This window comes from Hyperolius riggenbachi, chromosome 6 (assembly GCF_040937935.1).
Source record: "Hyperolius riggenbachi isolate aHypRig1 chromosome 6, aHypRig1.pri, whole genome shotgun sequence".
In the NCBI taxonomy this organism is placed as follows: domain Eukaryota; kingdom Metazoa; phylum Chordata; class Amphibia; order Anura; family Hyperoliidae; genus Hyperolius; species Hyperolius riggenbachi.
In genome coordinates, this window is record NC_090651.1 from 173606551 (window position 1) to 173631750 (window position 25200).

Here is a 25200-nt window from a genome sequence, read left to right on the forward strand (position 1 = left end):
AGATTCGAACCCTGGTCTCCTGTGTCAGAGGCAGAGCCCTTAACCATTACACCATCAGCCAACTGATCACTTTTCTGCCTCCCAGGGAGACAGCCATGTCACACAGCTGTCCCCAGTACAGCGCTGCCTTAGATCGTGGTTTCATCGTCTAACAGTCCCTAGCGGTGATCGCATTGGAGCGTGCGACCCCCTGCAATCTCCGCCCCCAGCACTTCACGCCAATTAGCGTGGAGTGGTACTGGGGCTGCCGAGCTGTTTAAGCCAATTGGCAGTTACGTTTTGGCCAAGCTGTCATTTCTGCTTTGACTTAGATTGTTGAGGGTTTTTTTTGCATTATATCACTCCCTTGTGTATTTTTTTTTCTATCCTATTGGTATGCCACCATGTTTGCCTAGGAAACTGGAAAATTAAATACTCAGCTTCAGTAATTTTCCTTCCCTGGAGCAAATCAATTTCATTCCTTGGAGCAAACCAATCCCACCCTCCTTTTCCATTCGAGGCTTAATTTTTTTACAAGAATGGCTTGGGGCCGTGGATTCTTTTAATTTATAAATGAGGTCCTGTTGGGTGTCAGGGCCAAAGCTACACCCATTGCAGAGGTGGCCTTAGAGTACACGGGGCCTGGGGTGAGTGTCATATGCAGGGCCTAGAGACATGTGCTGTGGATACACGTTGTGGAAGCACACACTGTATAGGTTAGATAGGTAGGTGCCTCCAGTATAGGTTAGATAGGTAGGTGCCCCGCAGTATAGATTAGATAGGTAGGTGCCCTGCAGTATAAATTAGATAGATAGGTGCCTGCAGTATAGATTAGACAGGTAGGTGCCCTGCAGTACAGATTAGATAGGGAGGTAGGTACCCTGCAGTATAGATTAGATAGGTGCCTGCAGTATAGATTAGTTAGGTAGGTACCCCGCAGTATATATTAGATAGGTGCCTGCAGTATATATTAGATAGGGTGGTGCCCTGCAGTACAGATTAGATAGGTGCCTGAAGTATAGATTAGACAGGTAGGTGCCCTGCAGTACAGATTAGATAGGTAGGTAGGTGCCCTGCAGTATAGATTAGATAGGTGCCTGCAGTATAGATTAGATAGGGTGGTGCCCTGCAGTACAGATTAGATAGGTGCCTGCAGTATAGATTAGATAGGTGCACTCAGGGCCGGCCCGCCCATGAGGCGGGGTGAGGCGGGTTCCTCAGGCGGCAGGAAGTGGAGGGGCGGCACCAGGCATTAAGAGGAAGTGCCTGCGCCTGGTTCTTGCCGCCCTCAGGAGAGACTGGAGTGTCACTGTAACCTACCGGCTACTGCCGCCCGCCTGCCTGGCCACCTCAAGTGCTGCAGTGAAGTCTCCCGGTGAGTGACCCTGGCCTCCTGTGTGCACAGTGACGCGGCGGTGGCGCCAGCCTGGCCCCTGCCACTTGCGTGACGGCCCACGCCCACCCACCATGCCGGACTTCCGCGGCGAGCTCTGCCGCCTACTAGGCCTCTGACTGTGAGGCTGTCCTGGCTGCTCCGCTGCGCTGCCTCCGCTCCGCCTGCAGAATCCGGCGGGAACGGAAGTAACTGAAGTCACGCAGCACGCTGCCTCTGCCCGCCGCCCGCCAATGCAATGATAGTCACGGTCACTGAGTGCTGCCGCTCGTGACCGTGACAATAAAGAGCCCGCCGTTGCCCCCCGGCCTTGCCCGCCTGCTGCCCTCTGCCCGCCGGCACAAGATGGATGCTGCCTGGCTTGTGCCCGCCGGCTGGCCTGCCCTCCGCCATCGTCGTCGCGGTCCGGACCCCACCATCCCTGGACCCTGGTGAGTCACTTTGCTGCGGCTCAGCGGCTGCCCCTGGCTCTGGCTGCTCTGCTCTTAGCGGTGGGGTCGGGTCGGATTCCGATTTTGTATTTTAATGTTTTGTGATCGTGACTGTAGTAGTCAGTCAGACTGACTGGTGGATGAGGTGGTGGTATATTTATTATTTGGAATGGGTGGGGAGGAGGGTAAGGGTGCCTGCTGTGGGTGGGGAGGAGGGTGATGGTGCCCATGGGTGGGGAGGATGGTGATGGTGCCTGCTGTGGGTGGGGAGGAGGGTGAGGATGGCCGTGGGTGGGGAGGAGGGTGATGGTGCCTGCTGTGGGTGGGGAGGAGGGTGAGGATGGCCGTGGGTGGGGAGGAGGGTGATGGTGCCTGCTGTGGGTGGGGAGGAGGGTGAGGATGGCTGTGGGTGGGGAGGAGGGTGATGGTGCCTGCTGTGGGTGGAGAGGAGGGTGAGGATGGCCGTGGGTGGGGAGGAGGGTGATGGTGCGCGTGGGTGGGGAGGAGGGTAAGGGTGCCTGCTGTGGGTGGGGAGGAGGGTAAGGATGGACGTGGGTGAGGAGGAGGGTGATGGTGCCTGCTGTGGGTGGGGACTGGGGAGGAGGGTGAGGATGGCCGTGGGTGGGGAGGAGGGTGATGGTGCCCATGGGTGGGGAGGAGGGTAAGGGTGCCTGCTGTGGGTGGGGAGGAGGGTGAGGATGGCTGTGGGTGGGGAGGAGGGTGATGGTTCCTGCTGTGGGTGGGGAGGAGGGTGAGGATGGCCGTGGGTGGGGAGGAGGGTGATGGTGCCTGCTGTGGGTGGGGAGGAGGGTGAGGATGGCCGTGGGTGGGGAGGAGGGTGATGATGCCTGCTGTGGGTGGGGAGGAGGGTGAGGATGGCTGTGGGTGGGGAGGAGGGTGATGGTGCCTGCTGTGGGTGGGGAGGAGGGTGAGGATGGCCGTGGGTGGGGAGGAGGGTGATGGTGCCCGTGGGTGGGGAGGAGGGTAAGGGTGCCTGCTGTGGGTGGGGAGGAGGGTAAGGATGGACGAGGGTGAGGAGGAGGGTGATGGTGCCTGCTGTGGGTGGGGAGGAGGGTGAGGATGGCCGTGGGTGGGGAGGAGGGTGATGGTGCCCATGGGTGGGGAGGAGGGTAAGGGTGCCTGCTGTGGGTGGGGAGGAGGGTGAGGATGGCTATGGGTGGGGAGGAGGGTGATGGTGCCTGCTGTGGGTGGGGAGGAGGGTGAGGATGGCTGTGGGTGGGGAGGAGGGTGATGGTGCCTGCTATGGGTGGGGAGGAGGGTGAGGATGGCCGTGGGTGGGAAGGAGGGTGATGGTGCCTGCTGTGGGTGGGGAGGAGGGTGAGGATGGCCGTGGGTGGAAAGGAGGGTAAGGGTGCCTGCTGTGGGTGCCTGGGGCCCGGGGGGGGGGGGGGGCGCCTTCACGATCTTTGCCTCAGGCAGCAGAAAGTCCAGGACCGGCCCTGGGTGCACTGCAGTATAGATTAGACAGGTAGGTGCCCTGCAGTACAGATTAGATAGGTAGGTAGGTGCCCTGCAGTATAGATTAGATAGGTGCCTGCAGTATAGATTAGATAAGGTGGTGCCCTGCAGTACAGATTAGATAGGTGCCTGCAGTATAGATTAGATAGGTGCACTGCAGTATAGATTAGACAGGTAGGTGCCCTGCAATACAGATTAGATAGGTAGGTAGGTGCCCTGCAGTAGAGATTAGATAGGTAGGTGCCCTGCAGTATAGATTAGACAGGTAGGTGCCCTGCAGTACAGATTAGATAGGTAGGTAGGTACCCTGCAGTATAGATTAGATAGGTGCTAACCTGCAGTATAGATTAGATAGGTGCCTGTAGTATAGATTAGATAGGTGCCTGCAGTATAGATTAGATAGGTGCTTGCAGTATAGATTAGATAGGTGCCAGCCTGCAGTATAGATTAGATAGGTGCCAGCCAGGTCTCACTTATCAAGAAGGGTTGCACAAACTGGGTTTATTTTGCTTGGGGGAAAAAGACGACTAATGCTAGGCATACACGGCTCGATTTTGCCGATCGATTCTCCTGCTCGATCGATTCCCTGCTCGATTCCACAGGCGTTTCTCTTATCTTCCGCTCATTTTTCTTATCTTTTTACATTGTCTTCAATGCGGAATCAAGTGGCGAAACGATCGGGTCGGAGATCGGACATGTCAGAAATTATCTATCGAGCCATCTAAATGGCTCAGAATCGAGCCGTGTATTCCCAGCATTAAAGACGACTAAGAGGTGACCTGATGATTGAAGAACATGTATAAGATTCAAGATTAAAACACTTTATTGTGATTGTGTAACACAAAATTACATTTCATGAATACATTAGAGGGCAATACAAAAGCTTGGCAGATGAGCTCTGCGTATGGAGGAAAAAGCTTTTTGCTATCTATTTAGAAATGGGTTTCTTACAGTAAGAATGGTTAAAATGTTGACTATCTTACCACAGGAAGTAGTTATGGCAATCAGATATCTGCATTTAAACAGTCCTTGGTAGCTTTATAGCACTAAAGAACATCCATGGCTATAATTACTAGCAAAATCTCTGGATCAACACTGCAGGGAATTAATCTGACTGCCAGGGGCGTAGCAATAGGGGGTGCAGAGGTAGCGACCGCATCAGGGCCCTTGGGCCAGAGGGGCCCCGAGTGGCCCTCCCTCAACTGTAGTATTAGCTCTCTATTGGTCCTGTGCTCATAATAATCACTTCTACAGATACTTTGAACAGTAGTATGCATTAACAAGCTATTCCCCATCCCCTTCTTGCACCTCTGACACTGTAGTTGCCATTGGCAGGTTTTGGTGCGCCGTGTCAATTGTTATGTATAGAGTGCTTGGGGGGCCCCATTGCAAAACTTGCATCGGGGCCCACAGCTCCTTAGCTACGCCACTGCTGACTGCTAATCAGATGAAATCAATGTCCAAGTTCATCCACAATAGGTCTTGCTTCTTTCTATGAGAAACATTGTTAAAGGACCACTAAAGCAAAAAAAAAAAAAAAGCAGTTAAAATCTGACAGAACCGACAGATGTTGGACTAGTCCATCTCCTCATGGGGGACTCTCAGGGTTTTCTTTGTTTTCAAAAGCATTTCTTGAATGGCAGTTGCTAAATCTAACTGCGAAAGTAGTGTGCAAGTGAGTAGAAAACTTTACCCCTGCCAGGAATCCTGGAATTTGTAATCCTGTTGTAGTTCTTTATAAAGTATTTATTGTCCTAGAGTGAATAATAATAATAATACTGGGACTTTGTGGACTTGTAGTTCCTTCTCTGTGTTGATAGTATTTGTAGCTTATCTGCTGTTGGAAATAGTAGCAACCTACTAATGTGTTATGCGTCCATTTTGTGGCCATTTTTGTGTGAAGTTGACAATATTGTGCTGTAGTGAACTGCATACAATGCAGGGTAAGCTCACAGGACAAGGACATGGCTTACTATGCACAAAGACCATGTGTTCGGCACATTGTATGTGGGAGGTGCTAGCTTATTTCATTTGGATGTCAGTGGGGAGTTATATGAGCAGCACTAGGTGAACGTGCTAGGTTATATTGGAACCCAGTGACCAGGTTCATAACTATAACTTATGGGGCCACCCAGAAAAACTTTGGAAAGTTGCATAGGGCACTCTTTTATACGTTACTAAGGGATATGTGCTGCGCTGTCACTTTTGACGTAACGCACATGGGGCTTGATTCACAAAAGAGTGCTAACTGATAGCACGGCTAACTGATAGCACGGTATCGTTTTCACGCACAAATTCGATATTTCGCGCAAAACGATATCGTTTGCGCATGAAAATTCTCGTTTGCGCGCAAAAACGCTATCATTTCACGCAAAAATTTGCGATGGCGCGCAACATGAAAATTCGCATGAAAACGGCCGTGCTATCAGTTAGCACTCTTTTGTGAATCAAGCCCATAGTGTACAATCCACATGGCAACATGAAAGTCCATAGACCTTCATGTTACCATTCACATTATAGGTGTGCATTCCCATGTGTTACGATGTAACAGGTCTGGGAACGTTGTATGCCACAATGCACACATTTTTCAATGGGTACAGCTGCACTCTGAACCCTTAACCCACACCCTTTCCCCAGGTCAAAAAGCTATCCGCAGCCCTCAGACCAGCCATGTGTGTGTGTTTGTGTGTGCACGTGTGTGTGTCACATTGTAAATGCACTGATTGTTTGTGTAGAATGTATATGCATCCACTACCGGTGTAGACACCCCTGAATGATACAAGCATGGGAGGACATACAAGGGGTCTACATGAAAAGGGCGCCGGTAAAAAAGGGCGCCTGGTGGAGCCCATATATACCAACTTCGGCTACAAAAAAGGCGCCTGGTGTAGCCCATATAAACTTCGGCTACAAAAAAGACGCTTGGTGTAGCCCATATAAAAACTTTGGCTACAAAAAAACAAGGCGCCTGGTGTAGCCCATATAAAAACTTCGGCTACAAAAAAAAAGTCAATAATATGGGCTACAGAGGGCCACCTTACTGTAGCCGAAAAAAATATGGGCTACAAAGGGGAGCCCGCTTGTAGCCGAAAACCTTGTAGCCGAAAAAATATGGGCTACAAAGGGGAGCCCACTTATAGCCTATATCAAAACTCGGGCGCCCTTTTCTACACCTTGTAGCCCATATTTCCAGAAATAACATTGATGTCTATGGCGGCTCCCTTTTCATACAGGCAGCTCGGGCGCCCTTTTCAACCGATCCCCATACAAGTGCCATTCTGATTCATAAATGTAACTGTACCAAGGCAAGGTAAAATTGCTGACAACCATGCTGTTACAGTGGGAATAATAGGTAGCATGGGCAAATATGAAAGTTAATTTTTAATATTTATGAAATTATTTATAACTTAATTATTTACATCTAGTGATGAGCAAAGTTGCCGATATCCTTTTTGCATTCGTTTTGGCAAAAATAATGTAAAATTAATTTTTCGACAAAAATGCCTTTCATTTTGTAATACATTTTTTATTTTGCATTTTTTTGCGATTTTTCACTTTAAAAGGTGTGGTTTTTAAAATTTTTATGAATTTATGCTTGAATAGATGTGTTTTTTTGTTTTGTTTTTGCAATGTCAAAACATTGCAAAAACAAAACAAAAAAACACATCTATTCAAAAGTGTAATTTACTCTTGGATGACAAGTTGCAGTTTTGGCGAAAATTCACACTACAAAAATACAATGTATTTTCACCAATATACTTTCAAATCGAAAATAGCATTTTCGATGCGGAAATGACTTTGGTGAAAATTTGCAAGCAACACTATTTACAACAGTATAAGGAGTAAGCTATTGATATGCCATATTTTTTATATTCATAGTACTGTACCTTTTGTAGTCCCATGTCGTTGAGGTACAAATGCTGCAATGTCCGTGATAGTGGCAAGAAAGCACCATTTCCAATATTTTTTATTGGATTCTTAGAAAGCCTTAATTCAGTCAACATTTGCATTCCTTTTAGTGCTTGGGTTGGTACTTGCTTTAGCTTATTCTCATCTAGATACAATTTCTCCAGAGATTTAGAGTTCCTAAAAGCTGTTGGTGCAATATGATTGATGTTATTTCCCGTCAAGTATAACCAGTGTAGTTTTCCAGCATCACCCATGTTGTTGTCAGAGAGTGACATAATAAAGTTATTCTCCATATGAAGAGACAAAAGATTTGGAAGAGATCTAAACATTTCTTTTGGAATCTTAGAAAACTTGTTGTGATCTAAAAACAGATATCCAATGTTTGGTGCACCTTCAAAGACATCAGATTTTAGATCTGAAATATCATTATTTGACAAATAAAGGTATACAATATTCTTCATTCCCAGGAATGCCCCTGACTCCAGACCAGTGATATGGCAATCTTGAAGATGCAATGATACTACATTTTTCATGTCTAAGAAGGATCCTTTAGGGATAAAGGTAAATTCATTTTTGCGTAGATCAATCAAACTGGTGTCCACAGGAAAACCTTTAGGTATTTGCCGTAAGGATTTATTTTCACAAATTACATGTTTGAAATCAGGCTTGCAGTCACATTTCCGTGGACACAAGTTTTCTTCTGTTGGTTTTTCTGTGGCGGGCAAAATATTAAAAACTTCTTCAGGGAAGGTTCCACATTTCAAGTCTATTGCTCTAAGAGAATCCAAGTGATCTCCATGAAAGTGAGTGGGGCCAAAGCAAAATAGATTCACTTTTATCCTTAGTGAGTCTGCCCATTGTTTAAATGGTTGCAAATAACAATCACAAGGTATAATATTTCCAGTCAAGTTTAAATGTCTTAGCTGTTCAACACCAGTGAGTGGCAACAGTGACCTAATCTGGTTATTACTCATGTCAATAAAGGAAAGTTGTTTGCATTTTTCAAATGCCTTGAAAGACACTTCTTGCAAAGCCATATTGTTCATCAGTAACTGTTTGAGCGATACCATTCTTATGGCTTCTTCTGAGATAAAAGTCATGGGATTCCATCCCATTTCTAACCTAATAAGACCAGACAATCTGGAAAATGCCTCTGTTGGCAGGTACTGAAGCTCATTGTGGTCTAAACTTAGTTTTTTGAGGTTTGGGAGTCCTGCAAATGCTTCATTTGAAACAACATTAATCATGTTGTTAGAAAGAGACAACAATTTAAGTTGCATCAGTCCTTGAAACAACATATCTGGCAAATAGACTAAAGAATTATTTGCAAGATTCAAAAATTTCAAAAAACCTAGCTGAGCAAATGCTCCTGGCTTAATTTCCTCAAGTCGGTTTCTCTCAAGGATCAAGTTTTCTAGGGATGGGAGTCCATCAAAAGACTCCTGGTATATGTAACTTATGTGGTTTGAGCCCAGATTAAGGTACAATAAACGTCCAAGTGTTCGGAAAGCTCCTTCCTCTATTGCTTCAATGCTGCAGTTATAAAGATTGAGATGTGTTAAATAGGGCGTTGACATAAATGCTCTTGCTGGGATGACCTTTAGATGATTTCCTTGTAGATGTAGTTTTTGTGTGTACTGTAAAGAGAAACAGATACTGTGCTCATGTACGCAATTTTCAAAGGGGCTTGAAATATAAAAAAAAAATACATTAAGACTCAGAACAGGAAGCATAAAAAATGGCACTTTGGATTTAATTGGTTGAGTACCAAATAAAACACGGAAAGAAAGGCTGCTCCAGCCAGGATGCCTAAGAGCCAATATTTTTTATGTATACAGTATATAATATTAAATATTGTATATTTATTTATTATACAGGAAGGTACGCATGCATATTTAAATTATATCAAGCTAGTAGACAAGGCACCTGGCCTAGAAGGCATCCTGTAACGATTGCAGAATAATCTCCTCGGTCAGCGCACAGCAAGTGCGCTGACACAGAGAAGATCTCCTACAAACGTTCAAACAAAATAAGTAAAGTACCCAGTACATGCAAATGCATTGGTAGAGAGGAATTACAACCAGCAGGTGGAGCTGTGGCGTACTGAGGAATATAACCTCTGTACAACCACAGATGCCAGACAGAGGTTGTACAAAAGAAACAGCACTGTTGCAAAATTACAGAGGCGGAAGAGTCTCAATCTTCTAACTGTAATATTAAATACTTAACGCAGGAAGAAGTGAAGGCAAGACTAAATAAATAAAAAATAGACAAGGCACCTGGCCCGGATGGCATGCATCCTCTGGTCCTAAGGGAATTAAGTTCAGTTAAAGATAAACCCCTTTATCTTATCTTTTGTGACTCTCTTGCAACTGGCAGAGTCCCAGTGGATTGGCGTACAGCCCACATTTTCCCATTATTTAAGAAGGGCAAAAAATCAGATCCAGGAAATTATAGACCTGTAAGCTTAACATCAGTTGTATGCAAACTATTTGAGGGGTTACTAAGAGATACTATACATGACTTCATACTAGAAAATAATCTTATTTCTCAGCATCAACATGGGTTTACTAAAGACAGGTCCTGTTTGACTAACATGCTCAGCTTTTATGAGGTAGTGAATGCTAATATGGATATTGGGAATGCTGTGGATGTGATATACTTGGACTTTGCAAAGGCCTTTGACACTGTTCCCCACAAAAGTCTGGTGCAAAAGTTGAGGATGCAAGGACTGGGGAAGAGTCTGTGTGCATGGATAGGGAACTGGCTAATGGACACAAAAACAAAGAGTTGTGGTCAATGGATCGTACTCAAAATGGGAGACTGTTAGCAGTGGGGTCCCACAGGGGTCTGTACTGGGTCCAGTGCTCTTCAATTTATTTATTAATGACCTAGTAGATGCAGTAGTGAGCAATGTTGCTATTTTTGCAGATGATACAAAATTGTGCAGAATCATCAACTCTCAGGAAGATAGTGTCATATTGCAACAGGATCTGGATAGGATGGCTATATGGGCACATACATGGCAGATGAAATTCAATGTTGACAAATGTAAAGTCATGCATTTTGGACGTACTAATGGTCTAGCACCATACAAAATAAATGGGATACAGTTGGGGACGTCAAACTTGGAGAAGGACTTAGGAGTGCTCATCGACAACAAGTTAAATAATCGTACTCAATGCCAAGCAGCTGCAGCTAAAGCTAACAAAATTTTGGGATGCATTAAAAGGGAAATAAAAACTCGAGATGCTAGCATAATATTGCCCCTGTTTAACTCTCTAGTAAGGCCACATCTGGAATATGGAATTCAGTTCTGGGCACCACATTACAAAAAAGATATTGCAGTTTTAGAGCAGGTGCAGAGACGAGCAACAAAATTGATACGTGGGATGGAAGGTCTCACTTATCAAGAAAGGTTAGATAAACTGGGTTTATTAAGTCTAGAGAAAAGACGCCTTAGAGGGGATCTAATTGACATGTATAAATACATCAGAGGGCAATATAATAGCTTGGCGGATGAGCTTTTTGTCCCTAGGCCTTCTCAAAGGACTAGAGGAAATGATCTGCGCATGGAGGAAAAACGTTTTAGCCATTTATTTAGGAAAGGGTTCTTTACAGTAAGAGTGATTAAGATGTGGAATGCATTGCCACAGGAAGTCGTTATGGCAAACTCTATACCTGCATTTAAAGGGGGCTTAGATGCTTTCCTTGCATTGAAAGACATAGATGGCTACAATTACTAGGTAATGCCTAATGATGTTGATCCAGGGATTTTATCTGATTGCCATCTGGAGTCGGGAAGGAATTTTTCCCTTTAGGGGCTAATTGGACCATGCCTTGTAAGGGTTTTTTCGCCTTCCTCTGGATCAACAGGGATATGTGAGGGAGCAAGCTGGTGTTGTACTTTATACTGGTTGAACTCGATGGACGTATGTCTTTTTTCAACCAAAATAACTATGTAACTATGATTTGAACAACACTGGGAAAAAGAAACAAGGAAGTACATAGAAAGCAAGCACAGAGATAGACTGTATGAATGTCTACCAATCTAGTCGCCACCCCGCAACGGTAGACATATCACGTCAAAGCAGACCAGAGTAGAAAAGCTAATCGCAAGAGAAGCGATTGCTATCAGCAACACAAAACTGAGTAAAGACAGAGCATGACTTGAGTAAGAAAGACACAGCAAAGAAACACAATCTGAACGTCAAAGAAAACAACAAACAAACTAGCTAAACGCGGTCCCCGCACGATATGTGCAACAGAGACAAGCGCGTTAACGGTACGGCCACCGCACGATAAGCGTAACAGTGACAAAACGTACCAACCCTAACTAACACATGAACACAAACAATGACGACAGACAAATAACACGAACGCTTGCTAATCTGTGTTCTCACCCTAGACAACAGCAAGCGTTCGTGCTGGACAAGACAGACTAAAGGAGCAACCAGTAGCAACCGCAGCTAAGGTTATTCTCCAAAAGTCAGACAAAGGAGATCCACCGCCTCTACCGCTAGGGCGAATGCGATCTAGGAACGAGACCAAACGATTCACTGTCAGCCACCGCAGGCGACAGTACAATCGCAAGGACAAGACAAGACAGCACAGGAATAAACAGTACAAATAATACAGAGCCTGACTGCACTATAGGGAATGCAAGATGCACTCCCCAATAATTAACTACACTAGAATATTCGTAACAAAGTACAAAAGAGGCTGAGGCTCCAAGGTAAGTCTCCCTAATCAGAAACTATGTCGAGCAAGGAATTCTGGGAGGAAAGGACATTTATACTAGAAATCTTCAAAGGAAGCAGATAAGCAATTTGCATGACAAGTAGATGCAAATCGCCACTGCAGCAAGCTGACAAAAGGTCTCCTTTCCAGAGACCTGCAGAATGCAACCCTGGAAATGACAAAAAACTGCCTGCTTGCGCAGGCCAACAGAGCAGATCCTTACATCCCCCCCTTAAAGACAGCTTCCAGACGTCTTTCGAAATGGAAGATCCTCCTTGTCGCAAAACCACCACAAAAAAATAATTCAGAATGGCCGGGGTAGACCAACCGGGCATGCTTCCTGAACTGACTAAACCATGATGGAAACAATCAGCCCCAGAACCCCAAAAGCCTTGTCCACCAGTCCAACCAGTTCCAAATTGATACCCATGAGTACCGCTACTACCAGAACAATGCCCACCAAGAGCCTTGGCATGATACACCCAGTCCCCCAGGTCAAGTCCAAAGAACCTGAGACCTTCAGAATTGTGCCCACTACAACGGTCTTCACCAGCATAATACTCATTATTGGACCAGTCCACAGCACCAAGGCAAGAACCCCCAGGAATCTCCCAGAATGACTCACAATTCCAAAAAGACCCCAAGAGATGGGAAGATCCCATAGAGCCACATGGTGATCCAACAGGACCCCCCACATGGCTCAGGGAAACCCCCAAGCCAAAGTCACAAGGACAACTGTCACAAACAGAGTTTTCAGGAATCATAACCGTATTGAGGCATATGGTGCTTCCGACGCCTTCTGGACAAGACACCACCAAGGGGACATCAGAGCACATAAACACAGAGGGCACCTCCGGGCATGCTGGATCACGAAGAACATCTGGGCACACTGGAACAGGAGTAACCACTGGGCATGCTGAGGGACTGTAGACCTCAGAAACCGACACAGCCAGACCAGATTCAGAGCAAGACAAAAAATCATTGTGACCGGTGGTCACAGGTACTGGACTTTCAAAAAAAGAGTCATAATCAGACTTAGAAGTCTCTGTGACTACAACTGTATCCAACAAAAATTCATTATTGACTACACATGACTGAAGCTCCAAAAGAGCTGCAAAAGTAGTTAGCATAATAACGATGCCCACTGAAGTGGGCATTACTTCAGTGGGACTTAGGGGGCATGAAGCATAACTTAAAAGCTCTGCACCCTCAGACAGGAACTCAGAGGTCTCCAAAATATCACATAAAAGTTCAGGAACACAAATTCCTAAGTTTTCTGGTAAACTCATCAATGATTCTGAACTATCCATGTTACAGGGCAAAACATCAAATACATTCAGAGGACAGGGCTGAGGTTTTAGAAATGGTTCTACTACACACTGGATTTTATTCACATGAACAGACTGCACAGGAATATCTGCTGGAACCGACCCTGACTTTCTGACTTTGGTTTCATCAAACACAGAATCCTGCATAGCAGTCAAACTTGACTGCAATTCCAGAATGGCAGAAAAACAGGTGAGTATAACTGCAACACCAAAAAGAGCTTCTGAACTCTCTGCTGGAGATTGTATACCAGGCACTATTGAGTCATACAGAGTACAGGGAGTAAAGTCAGCACTTTCTGTAGAGCAAGAAAGGGATTCACAAATGTCAGTTTGGCTGGACAACATTGTTTCATTCATGGTCCAGGGCAAGCTCACAGAAATATTTTCTGGACAAAACAAAGTTTTCTCAGTATCAGGTTCACACAACCAAAGCTCTGTATCACCCTTAAACTCGGCCAACAATGTCGAATCAGGGGAGTCAGAACGCAAAATTTGCGGATCCCACATCGCCTTCGGTTGTGGAATGTAAAGGACAGGAAAATTGGATACATTTTCATCTGGCAGTGTGTTTACACAGGTGTCCACAGAGTGAGGCATAGGTTTCTTTGCAGAAGAAGTTGAGACAGAAACACACAAAATTTTATTTGACACATTAACATTGTTCTTAAAGTTGCATCGTTTAGGAATTTTCCCCATAGCAAGTTCATAAATGGAAGATCTTAAAAGATTACTGGGGGGAAAAGATCTGTTTTTATTTTGATCATAATTTGCAGGAACTCCTGAGATAAAAGCATCAGATCGCACAGATTCAAACTCCACACAAGCAGTTGCCATGGGAAACACACTTTCAGAATTCACACATTCCGTTGTTTTGGGGAATGAAACAGACTCAGAACTTACTTGCTTCACCTCAAGGAAATTGGAACAATCGCCTGCTGACAATGGCCTCAATTCACTAAGCTTTATCAAACACTTTATCAAACGTTTGATAATTTACTTCATGGGTAAAATCTAATTTCGAATTCACAAAGGTGTTATAGATTTATTGAACTTGTTATCGATAAAACATTCGATAAATATATAACACCTTAGTGAATTTAAAATTAGATTTTACCCATGAGGTAAATTATCAAACGTTTGATAAAATGTTTGATAAAGCTTAGTGAATTGAGGCCAATGTGTTTGTACAGGGATTAACTGATTGTTGTGTATGCAACTCAGACAAGATCGTTTGCCACACACAAATCACCGGATACACCAAATACCCCTCACACTCACCAGACTCAATCAAGGTGCACATAGAATTAATACAGGCATCCAAGAACATTTTATCCTGACCGATATAAAAGTCACAAAAGGACTTCCAATCAGTGTCAAAGTTTTCAATCAACGCCCCGATTTCCCAAGGAGCAAATGGAGGCTCCCACAACCCTATATCTACATAGTACTGATACGGATTGGGGTCAGGAATATAAAGACAATCTTTTACACCTTTAATATAAGCAATGACATTGCCTATATCACATTCAGATGTGTCAGTAAATTCAATGTTAAAAACTCCACCAGGTTTTACTGGAGCAAACTTTTCACTTGTAATCGCTGCAGGAAGCGTCTCTTTCAGGTGAGTACGTTTCCTAGATTTTTTCTTTTTAATCTGTACAGCTTTAGATTGCTGCTGACAAAAAGAACCTTTGGAACTTTCTTTTCCGAACTGGATAGTTCCACAGGAAATTACTGAATCAACAGAGTGAGCTAGCAGCTCATTAGAATATGGTAATGAATGAGTAGTACTGCATGAATCAATTGGATCAGCAGTCTGCAGAGCAGGAAAAAACTAATTGAAATAACGTGGGATAGGCATTTCAAGTTTACAAGAGAATAAATGAGCAAGAAATCTGTGAGGGTTATGTATCAGATTCCAGTGTCTAGCCCATTTATCAGCTCACACAAACAGATCCCCCTGGAGAAGATTGCAAGCAATCTGAACACCCCAAGTGGAGGTTTTAGTGGCCTGAGATTCGCCAGAAATCTGGAACACTGTGAAATAAATTCATCCCTGGTTTCAGAGTTCAGCATCTTAAATCTTTTAAAGACGCAAGAACCATAATGAGCAAAATTGTACAATTCAGAAATTCCCTCTACACTGGGAATTTCGATTTGGCTTGACATACTGTAACGATTGCGGAATAATCTCCTCGGTCAGCGCACAGCAAGTGCGCTGACACAGAGAAGATCACCTACAAACGTTCAAACAAAATAAGTAAAGTACCCAGTACATGCAACTGCATTGGTAGAGAGGAATTAAAACCAGCAGGTGGAGCTGTGGCATACTGAGGAATATAACCTCTGTACAACCACAGATGCCAGATAGAGGTTGTACGATTTGAACAACACTGGGAAATAGAAACAAGGAAGTACATAGAAAGCAAGAACAGAGATAGACTGTATGAATGTCTACCAATCTAGTCGCCACCCCGCGACGGTAGACATATCACGTCAAAGCAGACCAGAGTAGAAAAGCTAATCGCAAGAGAAGCGATTGCTATCAGCAACACAAGACTGAGTAAACACAGAGCATGACTTGAGTAAGAAAGACACAGCAAAGAAACACAATCTGAATGTCAAAGAAAACAACAAACAAACTAGCTAAACGTAGTCCCCGCACGATATGTGCAACAGAGACAAGCACGTTAACGGTACGGCCACCGCACGATAAGCGTAACAGTGACAAAACGTACCAACCCTAACTAACATGTGAACACAAACAATGACGACAGACAAATAACACGAACGCTTGCTAATCTGTTTCCTCACCCTAGACAACAGCAAGCGTTCGTGCTGGACAAGACAGACTAAAGGAGCAACCAGTAGCAACCGCAGCTAAGGTTATACTCCCAAGAGTCAGACAAAGGAGATCAACCGCCTCTACCGCTAGGGCGAATGCGATCTAGGAACGAGACCAAACGATTCACTGTCAGCCACCGCCGGCGACAGCAAGATGCACTCCCCAATAATTAACTACACTAGAATATTCGTAACAAAGTACAAAAGAGGCTGAGGATCCAAGGTAAGTCTCCCTAATCAGAAACTATGTCGAGCAAGGAATTCTGGGAGGAAATGACATTTATACTAGAAACCTTCAAAGGAAGCAGATAAGCAATTTGCATGGCAAGTAGATGCAAATCACCACTGCAGCAAGCTGCAAGCTGACAAAAGTTCTCCTTTCCAGAATGCAACCCTGGAAATGACAAAAAACTGCCTGCTTGCGCAGGCCAACAGAGCAGATCCTTACACATCCACTCTGGGTATTAATGGAGTTCAGTTATCAATAAGCCACTTTGGCCCTTATTCAATTAACTTTTCTTTTTTTTTTATTCAATACACTTTTTCTCCTAAATTTTCTCCAACGAGATAATTTTTTATCTTCTGTTTACAATAAGTTTTTAGTACTCTGCATATAAAAAAGTACCAAAAAGTAGGCAAAAACGTACTTTCAAAATTATTCAGAGTATTTTTTCGCTTAGTGGTGACTTAAAAGGCATTTTATTGATGAGGTGTGAAAACTTAGGAGGAAAAGTGACTTAAATGAGGCCTGGAAACCACTAGCAGCGCTTTTCTAAGCCTTTTGTAAGCACATTTGATTTGAAAAGTTCTTGCTAATGTAATGCTATGGGTATGATCCCACCTGAAGAATGCGATTTTTTAAAAATCCATCATAGCATTACATTAGCAAGAGCTTATTCAAGAAAGGGAGAAAAAATTAGAACCAGGAAACTATAGACCTATATGCTTAACATCAGGGGCCATATGCAATTCACTATTTCTCCTGAGTTTCTCCTAGGAGATAATTTTTCATCTTGTATTTAAAAAGACAGTGGGATGCGAAAGTTTGGGCAACCTTGTTAATAGCCATGATTTTCCTGTATAAATCGTTGGTTGTTACGATAAAAAATGTCAGTTAAATAAATATGGGAGACACACACAGTGATATTTGAGAAGCGAAATGAAGTTTATTTGGTTTACAGAAAGTGTGCAATAATTGTTTAAACAAAATTGGGCAGGTGCATACATTTGAGCACTGTTGTCATGTTATTGATTCCAAAACCTTTAGAACTAATTATTGGAACTCAAATTGGCCTGGTAAGCTCAGTAACCCCTGACCTACATATACAGATGAATCAAATTATGAGAAAGACTATTTAAAGGGGTCAATTACAAGTTTCCCTCCTCTTTTAATTTTCTCTGAAGAGTAGCAACATGTGGGTCTCAAAACAACTCTCAAATGACCTGAAGACAAAGATTGTTCACCATCATGGTTTAGGGGAAGGATGCAGAAAGCTGTCTCAGATTTCAGCTGTCTGTTTCCACAGTTAGGAACATATTGAGGAAATGGAAGACCACAGGCTCAGTTCAAGTTAAGGCTCGAAGTGGCAGACCAAGAAAAATCTTGGATAGACAGAAGCGACGAATGGTGAGAACAGTCAGAGTCAACCCACAGACCAGCACCAAAGACCTACAACATCATCTTGCTGCAGATGGAGTCACAGTGCATCATTCAACCATTTGGCGTACTTTACACAAGGAGATGCTGTATGCGAGAGTGATGCAGAGGAAGTATTTTCTCCGCCCACAGCACAAACAGAGCCGCTTGAGATATGCTAAAGCACATTTGGACAAGCCAGCTTCATTTTGGAATAAAGTGCTGTGGACTAAGGAAACTAAAATTGAGTTATTTGGGCATAAAAAGGGGCGTTATGCGTGGAGGAAAAAGAACACAGCATTCCAAGAAAAACACCTGCTACATACAGTAAAATATGGTGGTGGTTCCACCATGCTGTGGGGCTGCGTGGCCAGTGCAGGGACTGGGAATCTTGCCAAAGTTGAGGGACACATGGATTCCACTCAGTATCAGCAGATTATGGAAACCAATGTCCAGGAATCAGTGACAAAGCTGAAGCTGCGCTGAGGCTGGATCTTTCAACAAGATAACAACCCTAAAGACTACTCAAAATCCACTAAGGCATTCATGCAGAGGAACAAGTACAACATTCTGGAATGACCATATCAGTCCCCAGATCTGAATATAATTGAAAATTTGTGGTGTGAGTTAAAAAGAGCTGTCCATGCTCGTAAGCTATCAAACCTGAATGAACTCGAGATGTTTTGTAAAGAGGAATGGTCCTAAATATCTTCAACCAGAATCTAGACTCTCATTGGAACCTGCAGGAAGCGTTTAGAGGCTGTAATTTCTGCAAAAGGAGGTTCTACTAAATATTGATTTCATTTATTTTTGTGGTGCCCAAATGTATGCACCTGCCTAATTTTGTTTAAACAATTATTGCATGCTTTCTGTAAATTCAATAAACTTCATTTCACTTCTCAAATATCACTATGTGTGTCTCCTATATGATATATTTAACTGACATTTTTTATCGTAACAACAAACGATTTATACCGGAAAATCATGACTATTAACAAGGTTGCCCAAACTATTGCATCCCACTGTAACTTATCAACATTTTGCAATTTAAAAAGTACCAAAAAGCAGCTGAAAAACTACTATCAAAATTAATTTGAGTATTTTCTTGCTTGCTAGTAGAGATGGGCCGAACGGTTCGCCGGCGGACGGTTCCAGGCGAACTTCAGGTGGTTCGCATTAGCAGAGAACCGGGAACTTTTTTTCAAAGTTCGGTTCGCCCATAGACTTTAATGGCCTCCGACTTTAACGGTCAATAGCAAAGTCCCCTTACATAGTAGAAACACAAAAATTGTTGAGAATGTTAAGTGGAATAGTGGGAACAAGAGGAAATTTTTTTTTTTTCAAAAAGACCTTATACTTTTTGAGAAAATCAATTTTAAACTTTCAAAGTAAAATGAGCCGATTCATAAAAAAAGAACCGATTCATTAAAAAGAACCGGATGATTCAAGAACCGTTAGTATAGCAGAGAATGCGTCCTGAGCAGGACGTGAAGCTGCCGGCTCCGCTGCTGTCTCTCCCCACCTGCCTGCACCTGTCACCCTCACCTAGCCTGGCACCCAGTGCACCCATGGGTGCCAGGCTAGGTGAGAGTGACAGGTGAGGAGGTGGGGAGAGAAAGCAGTAGCCGGCAGCTATGCGTCCAAAAGGACGCATTCTCTGCTATGTGGGAGGCATCGGAGATCTTCAATCATTGAAGATCGCAACATAAGAGGATACAGTTCGTTGGATCATTTACCGTGGATATTGGCGTGGGAAAACTTAAGGTACAGGTAAGTATTTATGGTTAATTTAGAATAATAAAATACTTTTCTCGTGGTTGTGTTTTTATTTCATTTAACCCTTTGTGGAAATGGGTAAGGGGTACTTTGTATCCCTATACTCATTTCTCCTGGGAGGGGGGTGGGCATTTGGGGTCCCCTTCTTAAAGGGGACTCCCAGATGCCACTATGAAACCCCCACCCCCAGGGAGTCGTCGCCCCCACCTCCTCCTGGGGCACCGGAGGTGAGGAAGAGCCCCTGGTCCATGGATTGGACAATGGCTCCGGGTGGGGAGGGGAAGGCTTGGCCACCCATCCCCCCCCCCGGAGCCCCCCATACCATAGACCATGCGGGCTGGTATAGCTCAGGGTGCGAAGCCCCAGTCGGCCGGGGCTCCGCATTCTGGCTATCCCAGCCTGCATGGGGGACAAGGGGTTACAGAGGCTCGGGAGTGGGGACCCCACGCCATTTTTTTTTTCAGATTTCTCACACACAGCAAATAAAAAAAATAAAAACATTTTTTAAAGGACTTCCGAGGCCACAAATGTGAAAAAAAGTTAAATACCTTTTCATAATCCATATCCATTGAAGACGCCATCTGCACCCTCCCGTTAATTCCGCCATGGCTCCAGCACTAATAATGGCCCTGGTCGAGTCCTGACCCCTCTGAACGGGTCGGGTTCTCAACTCATTCCCCCCTCAATATGGCCACCACAGATTGCCGCGGCTGCTCAGTCCGCATAGACGCGATTGCGGCTGTGCAGCTCTAGCACTTCCTCCCGATGCGTCCGATGTATGCGCGCATATTGATGACGTGGCGGGAGCAGCACCTAGAGCTGCACAGCCGCAATCGCGCCTATGCAGACTGCACAGCAGCGGCAATCTGTGGCGGCCATATTAAGGAGGGAATGAGAACCCGACCCGTTTGGAGGGGTCAGGGCCTGACCGGGGCCGGTATTACTGCGGGAGCCATGGGGGAATGAACGGGAGGGCACGGATGGCATCCTCCATGGATCTGGATTATGAAAAGGTATTTAACTTTTTCACATTTGTGGCCTAGGAAGTCCATTAAATATTGTTTCCTGCTATGTTTTTAACATATCCTGCAAATTTGGTGTTGCTAGGATGTAAGGGGCCTTTGCTATTAACTGCTAAAGTCGGCGGGTGATGATGATAACCAACCAGAATTATAGGGGTGCAAAAGTGCTGAATTCTGCCATAGGCTTCCATTAGGCTCCCTATTTCACTTTCAAAAATCTCAAATCTTTTCAAAGGGCTATGGCTCAGCAGTGGCAAATTTTCTAGCATTGTAGGGACTCTTAGGGGGATCATGACTGGTGAGTTTCGGGCCCCTAGGCCAAAGAGGTCATAGCCTAGGGCAGGTGTGCCCACACTTTTTTCGGCTCGCGAGCTACTTTAAAATTTGCCAAGCCCAGGAGATCTACCAACATTTAGGTAGCTAGGTATATGTGCCTTCAGTATAGGTAGATAGGTATAGGGGTCTTCAGTCTAGTTAGCCAGGTATAGTGTAGTTAGGTGTGGGTGCCTTCAGTATAGTTAGCCAGGTATAGAGTAGTTAGGTGTAGGTGGCTTCAGTATAGTTAGCCAGGTATAGTGTAGTTAGGTGTAAGGACCTTCAGTATAGTTAGCCAGGTATAGAGTAGTTAGGTGTAGGTGCCACTCACCTCCCTCCAGTTCCAGCGGCGGTGTCTGGGGCTCCTCCTGGTCTCCCCTTCTTCGGCCGCGCTGGCTAGAGTCAGTACAGATGCGTAGCATAGAAGAAGACTCCGGCGAGCGAAGGGGGCGGCGGGCAGCGTGCGCTAACGCATTGTGCCCAGCACCGTCCTCAGCTATGACGTCGCGGCGTCCTCCATTCCCACTGCGCCGCCCCTCTCCTCTCTGCCTCTTCAGATTGGCTAGCGGCCGACAGGGGTGCAAAAGTGGTAAAATCCCCCATAGGCGTTCATTGGGTCTCCTATTTCACGTTCCAAAATCTCACACCATTTCAAAGGGCAATGGCTCAGCGGTGGCAAAACTCACCAGTCATGATCCCCCCAAGAGTCCCTACAATGGTAGAAAATGTGCAACTACTGAGCCATCGCCCTTTGAAAAAATGGGAGATTTTGGATAATGAAATAGGGAGCCAATACAAGCTTATGGGGGATTTTACTACTTTGCACCCCTGTAACTCTGGTTTACGGAGATGTAGGGAACCCATCTTTGGAGTCCAAGTCTACCAATATGGCCTCTACCTGCATGAGACATTTCGTGAGATTCAGACGTTGCTAACGGCCATGGCTGCGATTTATGTACGTCAGAATCACCACCATTGAAATTGCCCAAATAAACAGGTTTTTGTGACCCTAGGCTATGACCTCTTCGGCCTAGGGGCCCGAAACTCACCAGTTATGATCCCCCTAACAGTTCCTACAAAGCTAGAAAATTTGCCACTGCTGAGCCATTGCCCTTTGAAATGGTGTGAGATTTTGGAACTGTAAATAGGAGGCCCAATGAAAGCCTATGGGGGATTTTACCAATTTTGGACGCCTGTAACTCTGGTTTGCAGAGATGTAGGGAACCCATCTTTGGAGTTAAAGTCTAACAATATGTCTTCTACCTGCATGAGACATTTCGTGAGATTCAGACGTTGCTAACGGCCATGGCTGTGATTTATGTACGTCAGAATCACCACCATTGAAATTGCCCAAATAAACAGGTTTTTGTGACCCTAGGCTATGACCTCTTCGGCCTAGGGGCCCGAAACTCACCAGTTATGATCCCCCTAACAGTTCCTACAATGCTAGAAAATTTGCCACTGCTGAGCAATTGCCCTTTGAAAAGATGTGAGATTTTGGAAAGTGAAATAGGGAGCCAATGAAAGCCTATGGGGGATTTTACTACTTTTGCACCCCTGTAACTCTGGTTTGCAGAGATGTAGGGAACCCATCTTTGAAATCCAAGTCTAACAATATGTCTTCTACCTGCATGAGACATTTCGTGAGATTCAGACGTTGATAACGGCCATGGCTGCGATTTATGTACGTCAGAATCACCACCATTGAAATTGCCCAAATAAACAGGTTTTTGTGACCCTAGGCTATGACCTCTTCGGCCTAGAGGCCCGAAACTCACCAGTCATGATCCCCCTAAGGGTCCCTACAATGCTAGTAAATTTGCCACTGCTGAGCCATTGCCCTTTGAAATGGTGTGAGATTTTGGAACTGTAAATAGGAGGCCCAATGAAAGCCTATGGGGGATTTTACCAATTTTGGACCCCTGTAACTCTGGTTTGCAGAGATGTAGGGAACCCATCTTTGGAGTCCAAGTCTAACAATATGTCTTCTACCTGCATGAGACATTTCGTGAGATTCAGACGTTGCTAACGGCCATGGCTGCGATTTATGTACGTCAGAATCACCACCATTGAAATTGCCCAAATAAACAGGTTTTTGTGACCCTAGGCTATGACCTCTTCGGCCTAGGGGCCCGAAACTCACCAGTCATGATCCCCCTAAGGGTCCCTACAATGCTAGAAAATTTGCCACTGCTGAGCCATTGCCCTTTGAAATGGTGTGAGATTTTGGAACTGTAAATAGGAGGCCCAATGAAAACCTATGGGGGATTTTACCAATTTTGGACCCCTGTAACTCTGGTTTGCAGAGATGTAGGGAACCCATCTTTGGAGTCAAAGGCTAACAATATGTCTTCTACCTGCATAAGAGATTTCGTGAGATTCAGACGTTGCTAACGGCCATGGCTGCGATTTATGTACATCAGAATCACCACCATTGAAATTGCCCAAATAAACAGGTTTTTGTGACCCTAGGCTATGACCTCTTCGGCCTAGGAGCCCGAAACTCACCACTCATGATCCCCCTAAGGGTCACTACAATGCTAGAAAATTTGCCACTGCTGAGCCATTGCCCTTTGAAATGGTGTGAGATTTTGGAACTGTAAATAGGAGGCCCAATGAAAGCCTATGGGGGATTTTACCAATTTTGGACCCCTGTAACTCTGGTTTACAGAGATTTAGGGAACCCATCTTTGGAGTCCAAGTCTAACAATAAGTCTTCTACCTGCATGAGACATTTCGTAAAATTCAGACGTTGCTAACGGCCATGGCTGTGATTTATGTACGTGAGAATCACCACCATTGAAATTGCCCAAATAAACAGGTTTTTGTGACCCTAGGCTATGACCTCTTCAGCCTAGGGGCCCGAAACTCACCAGTTATGATCCCCCTAACAGTTCCTACAATGCTAGACAATTTGCCACTGCTGAGCAATTGCCCTTTGAAAAGATGTGAGATTTTGGAAAGTGAAATAGGGAGCCAATGAAAGCCTATGGGGGATTTTACTACTTTTGCACTCCTGTAACTCTGGTTTGCAGAGATGTAGGGAACCCATCTTTGGAGTCCAAGTCTAACAATATGTCTTCTACCTGCATGAGACATTTCATGAGATTCAGACGTTGCTAACGGCCATGGCTGCTATTTATGTACGTCAGAATCACCACCATTGAAATTGCCCAAATAAACAGGTTTTTGTGACCCTAGGCTATGACCTCTTTGGCCTAGGGGCCCGAAACTCACCAGTTATGATCCCCCTAACAGTTCCTACAATGCTAGAAAATTTGCCACTGCTGAGCCATTGCCCTTTGAAAAGATGTGAGATTTTGGAAAGTGAAATAGGGAGCCAATGAAAGCCTATGGGGGATTTTACTACTTTTGCACCCCTGTAACTCTGGCTTGCAGAGATGTAGGGAACCCATCTTTGGAGTCCAAGTCTAATAATATGTCTTCTACCTGCATGAGACATTTCGTGAGATTCAGACGTTGATAACGGCCATGGCTGCGATTTATGTACGTCAGAATCAACACCATTTAAATTGCCCAAATAAACAGGTTTTTGTGACCCTAGGCTATGACCTCTTCGGCCTAGGAGCCCGAAAAATTACCAGTCATGATCCCCCTAAGGGTCCCTACAATGCTAGAAAATGTGCCACTGCTGAGCAATTGCCCTTTGAAATGGTGTGAGATTTTGGAACTGTAAATAGGAGGCCCAATGAAAGACTATGGGGGATTTTACCAAATTTGGACCCCTGTAACTCTGGTTTGCAAAGATGTAGGGAACCCATCTTTGGAGTCCAAGTCTAACAATATGTCTTCTACCTGCATGAGACATTTCATGAGATTCAGACGTTGCTAACGGCCATGGCTGCTATTTATGTACGTCAGAATCACCACCATTGAAATTGCCCAAATAAACAGGTTTTTGTGACCCTAGGCTATGACCTCTTCGGCCTAGGGGCCCGAAACTCACCAGTTATGATCCCCCTAACAGTTCCTTCAATGCTAGAAAATTTGCCACTGCTGAGCAACTGCCCTTTGAAAAGATATGCGATTTTGAAAAGTGAAATAGGGAGCCAATGAAAGCCTATGGGGGATTTTACTACTTTTGCACCCCTGTAACTCTGGTTTGCAGAGATGTAGGGAACCCCTCTTTGGAGTCCAAGTCTACCAATATGTCTTCTACCTGCATGAGACATTTCGTGAGATTCAGACGTTGCTAACGGCCATGGCTGTGATTTATGTACGTTAGAATCACCACCATTGAAATTGCCCAAATAAACAGGTTTTTGTGACCCTAGGCTATGACCTCTTCGGCCTAGGGGCCCGAAACTCACCAGTTATGATCCCCCTA

General features: G+C 44.7%; 1 protein-coding gene across 1 annotated transcript in view; it reads right to left on the reverse strand.

Moving 5' to 3' along the window:
• CHADL (chondroadherin like) overlaps nucleotides 1-25200 on the reverse strand; it is a 180937-nt gene that overhangs the window by 59064 nt on the left and 96673 nt on the right. The window contains exon 3 of the mRNA XM_068242687.1: nucleotides 7170-8828. Within this exon, the coding sequence (XP_068098788.1) occupies nucleotides 7170-8828 (1659 nt within the window). The remainder of the gene's footprint in view (nucleotides 1-7169; nucleotides 8829-25200) is intronic.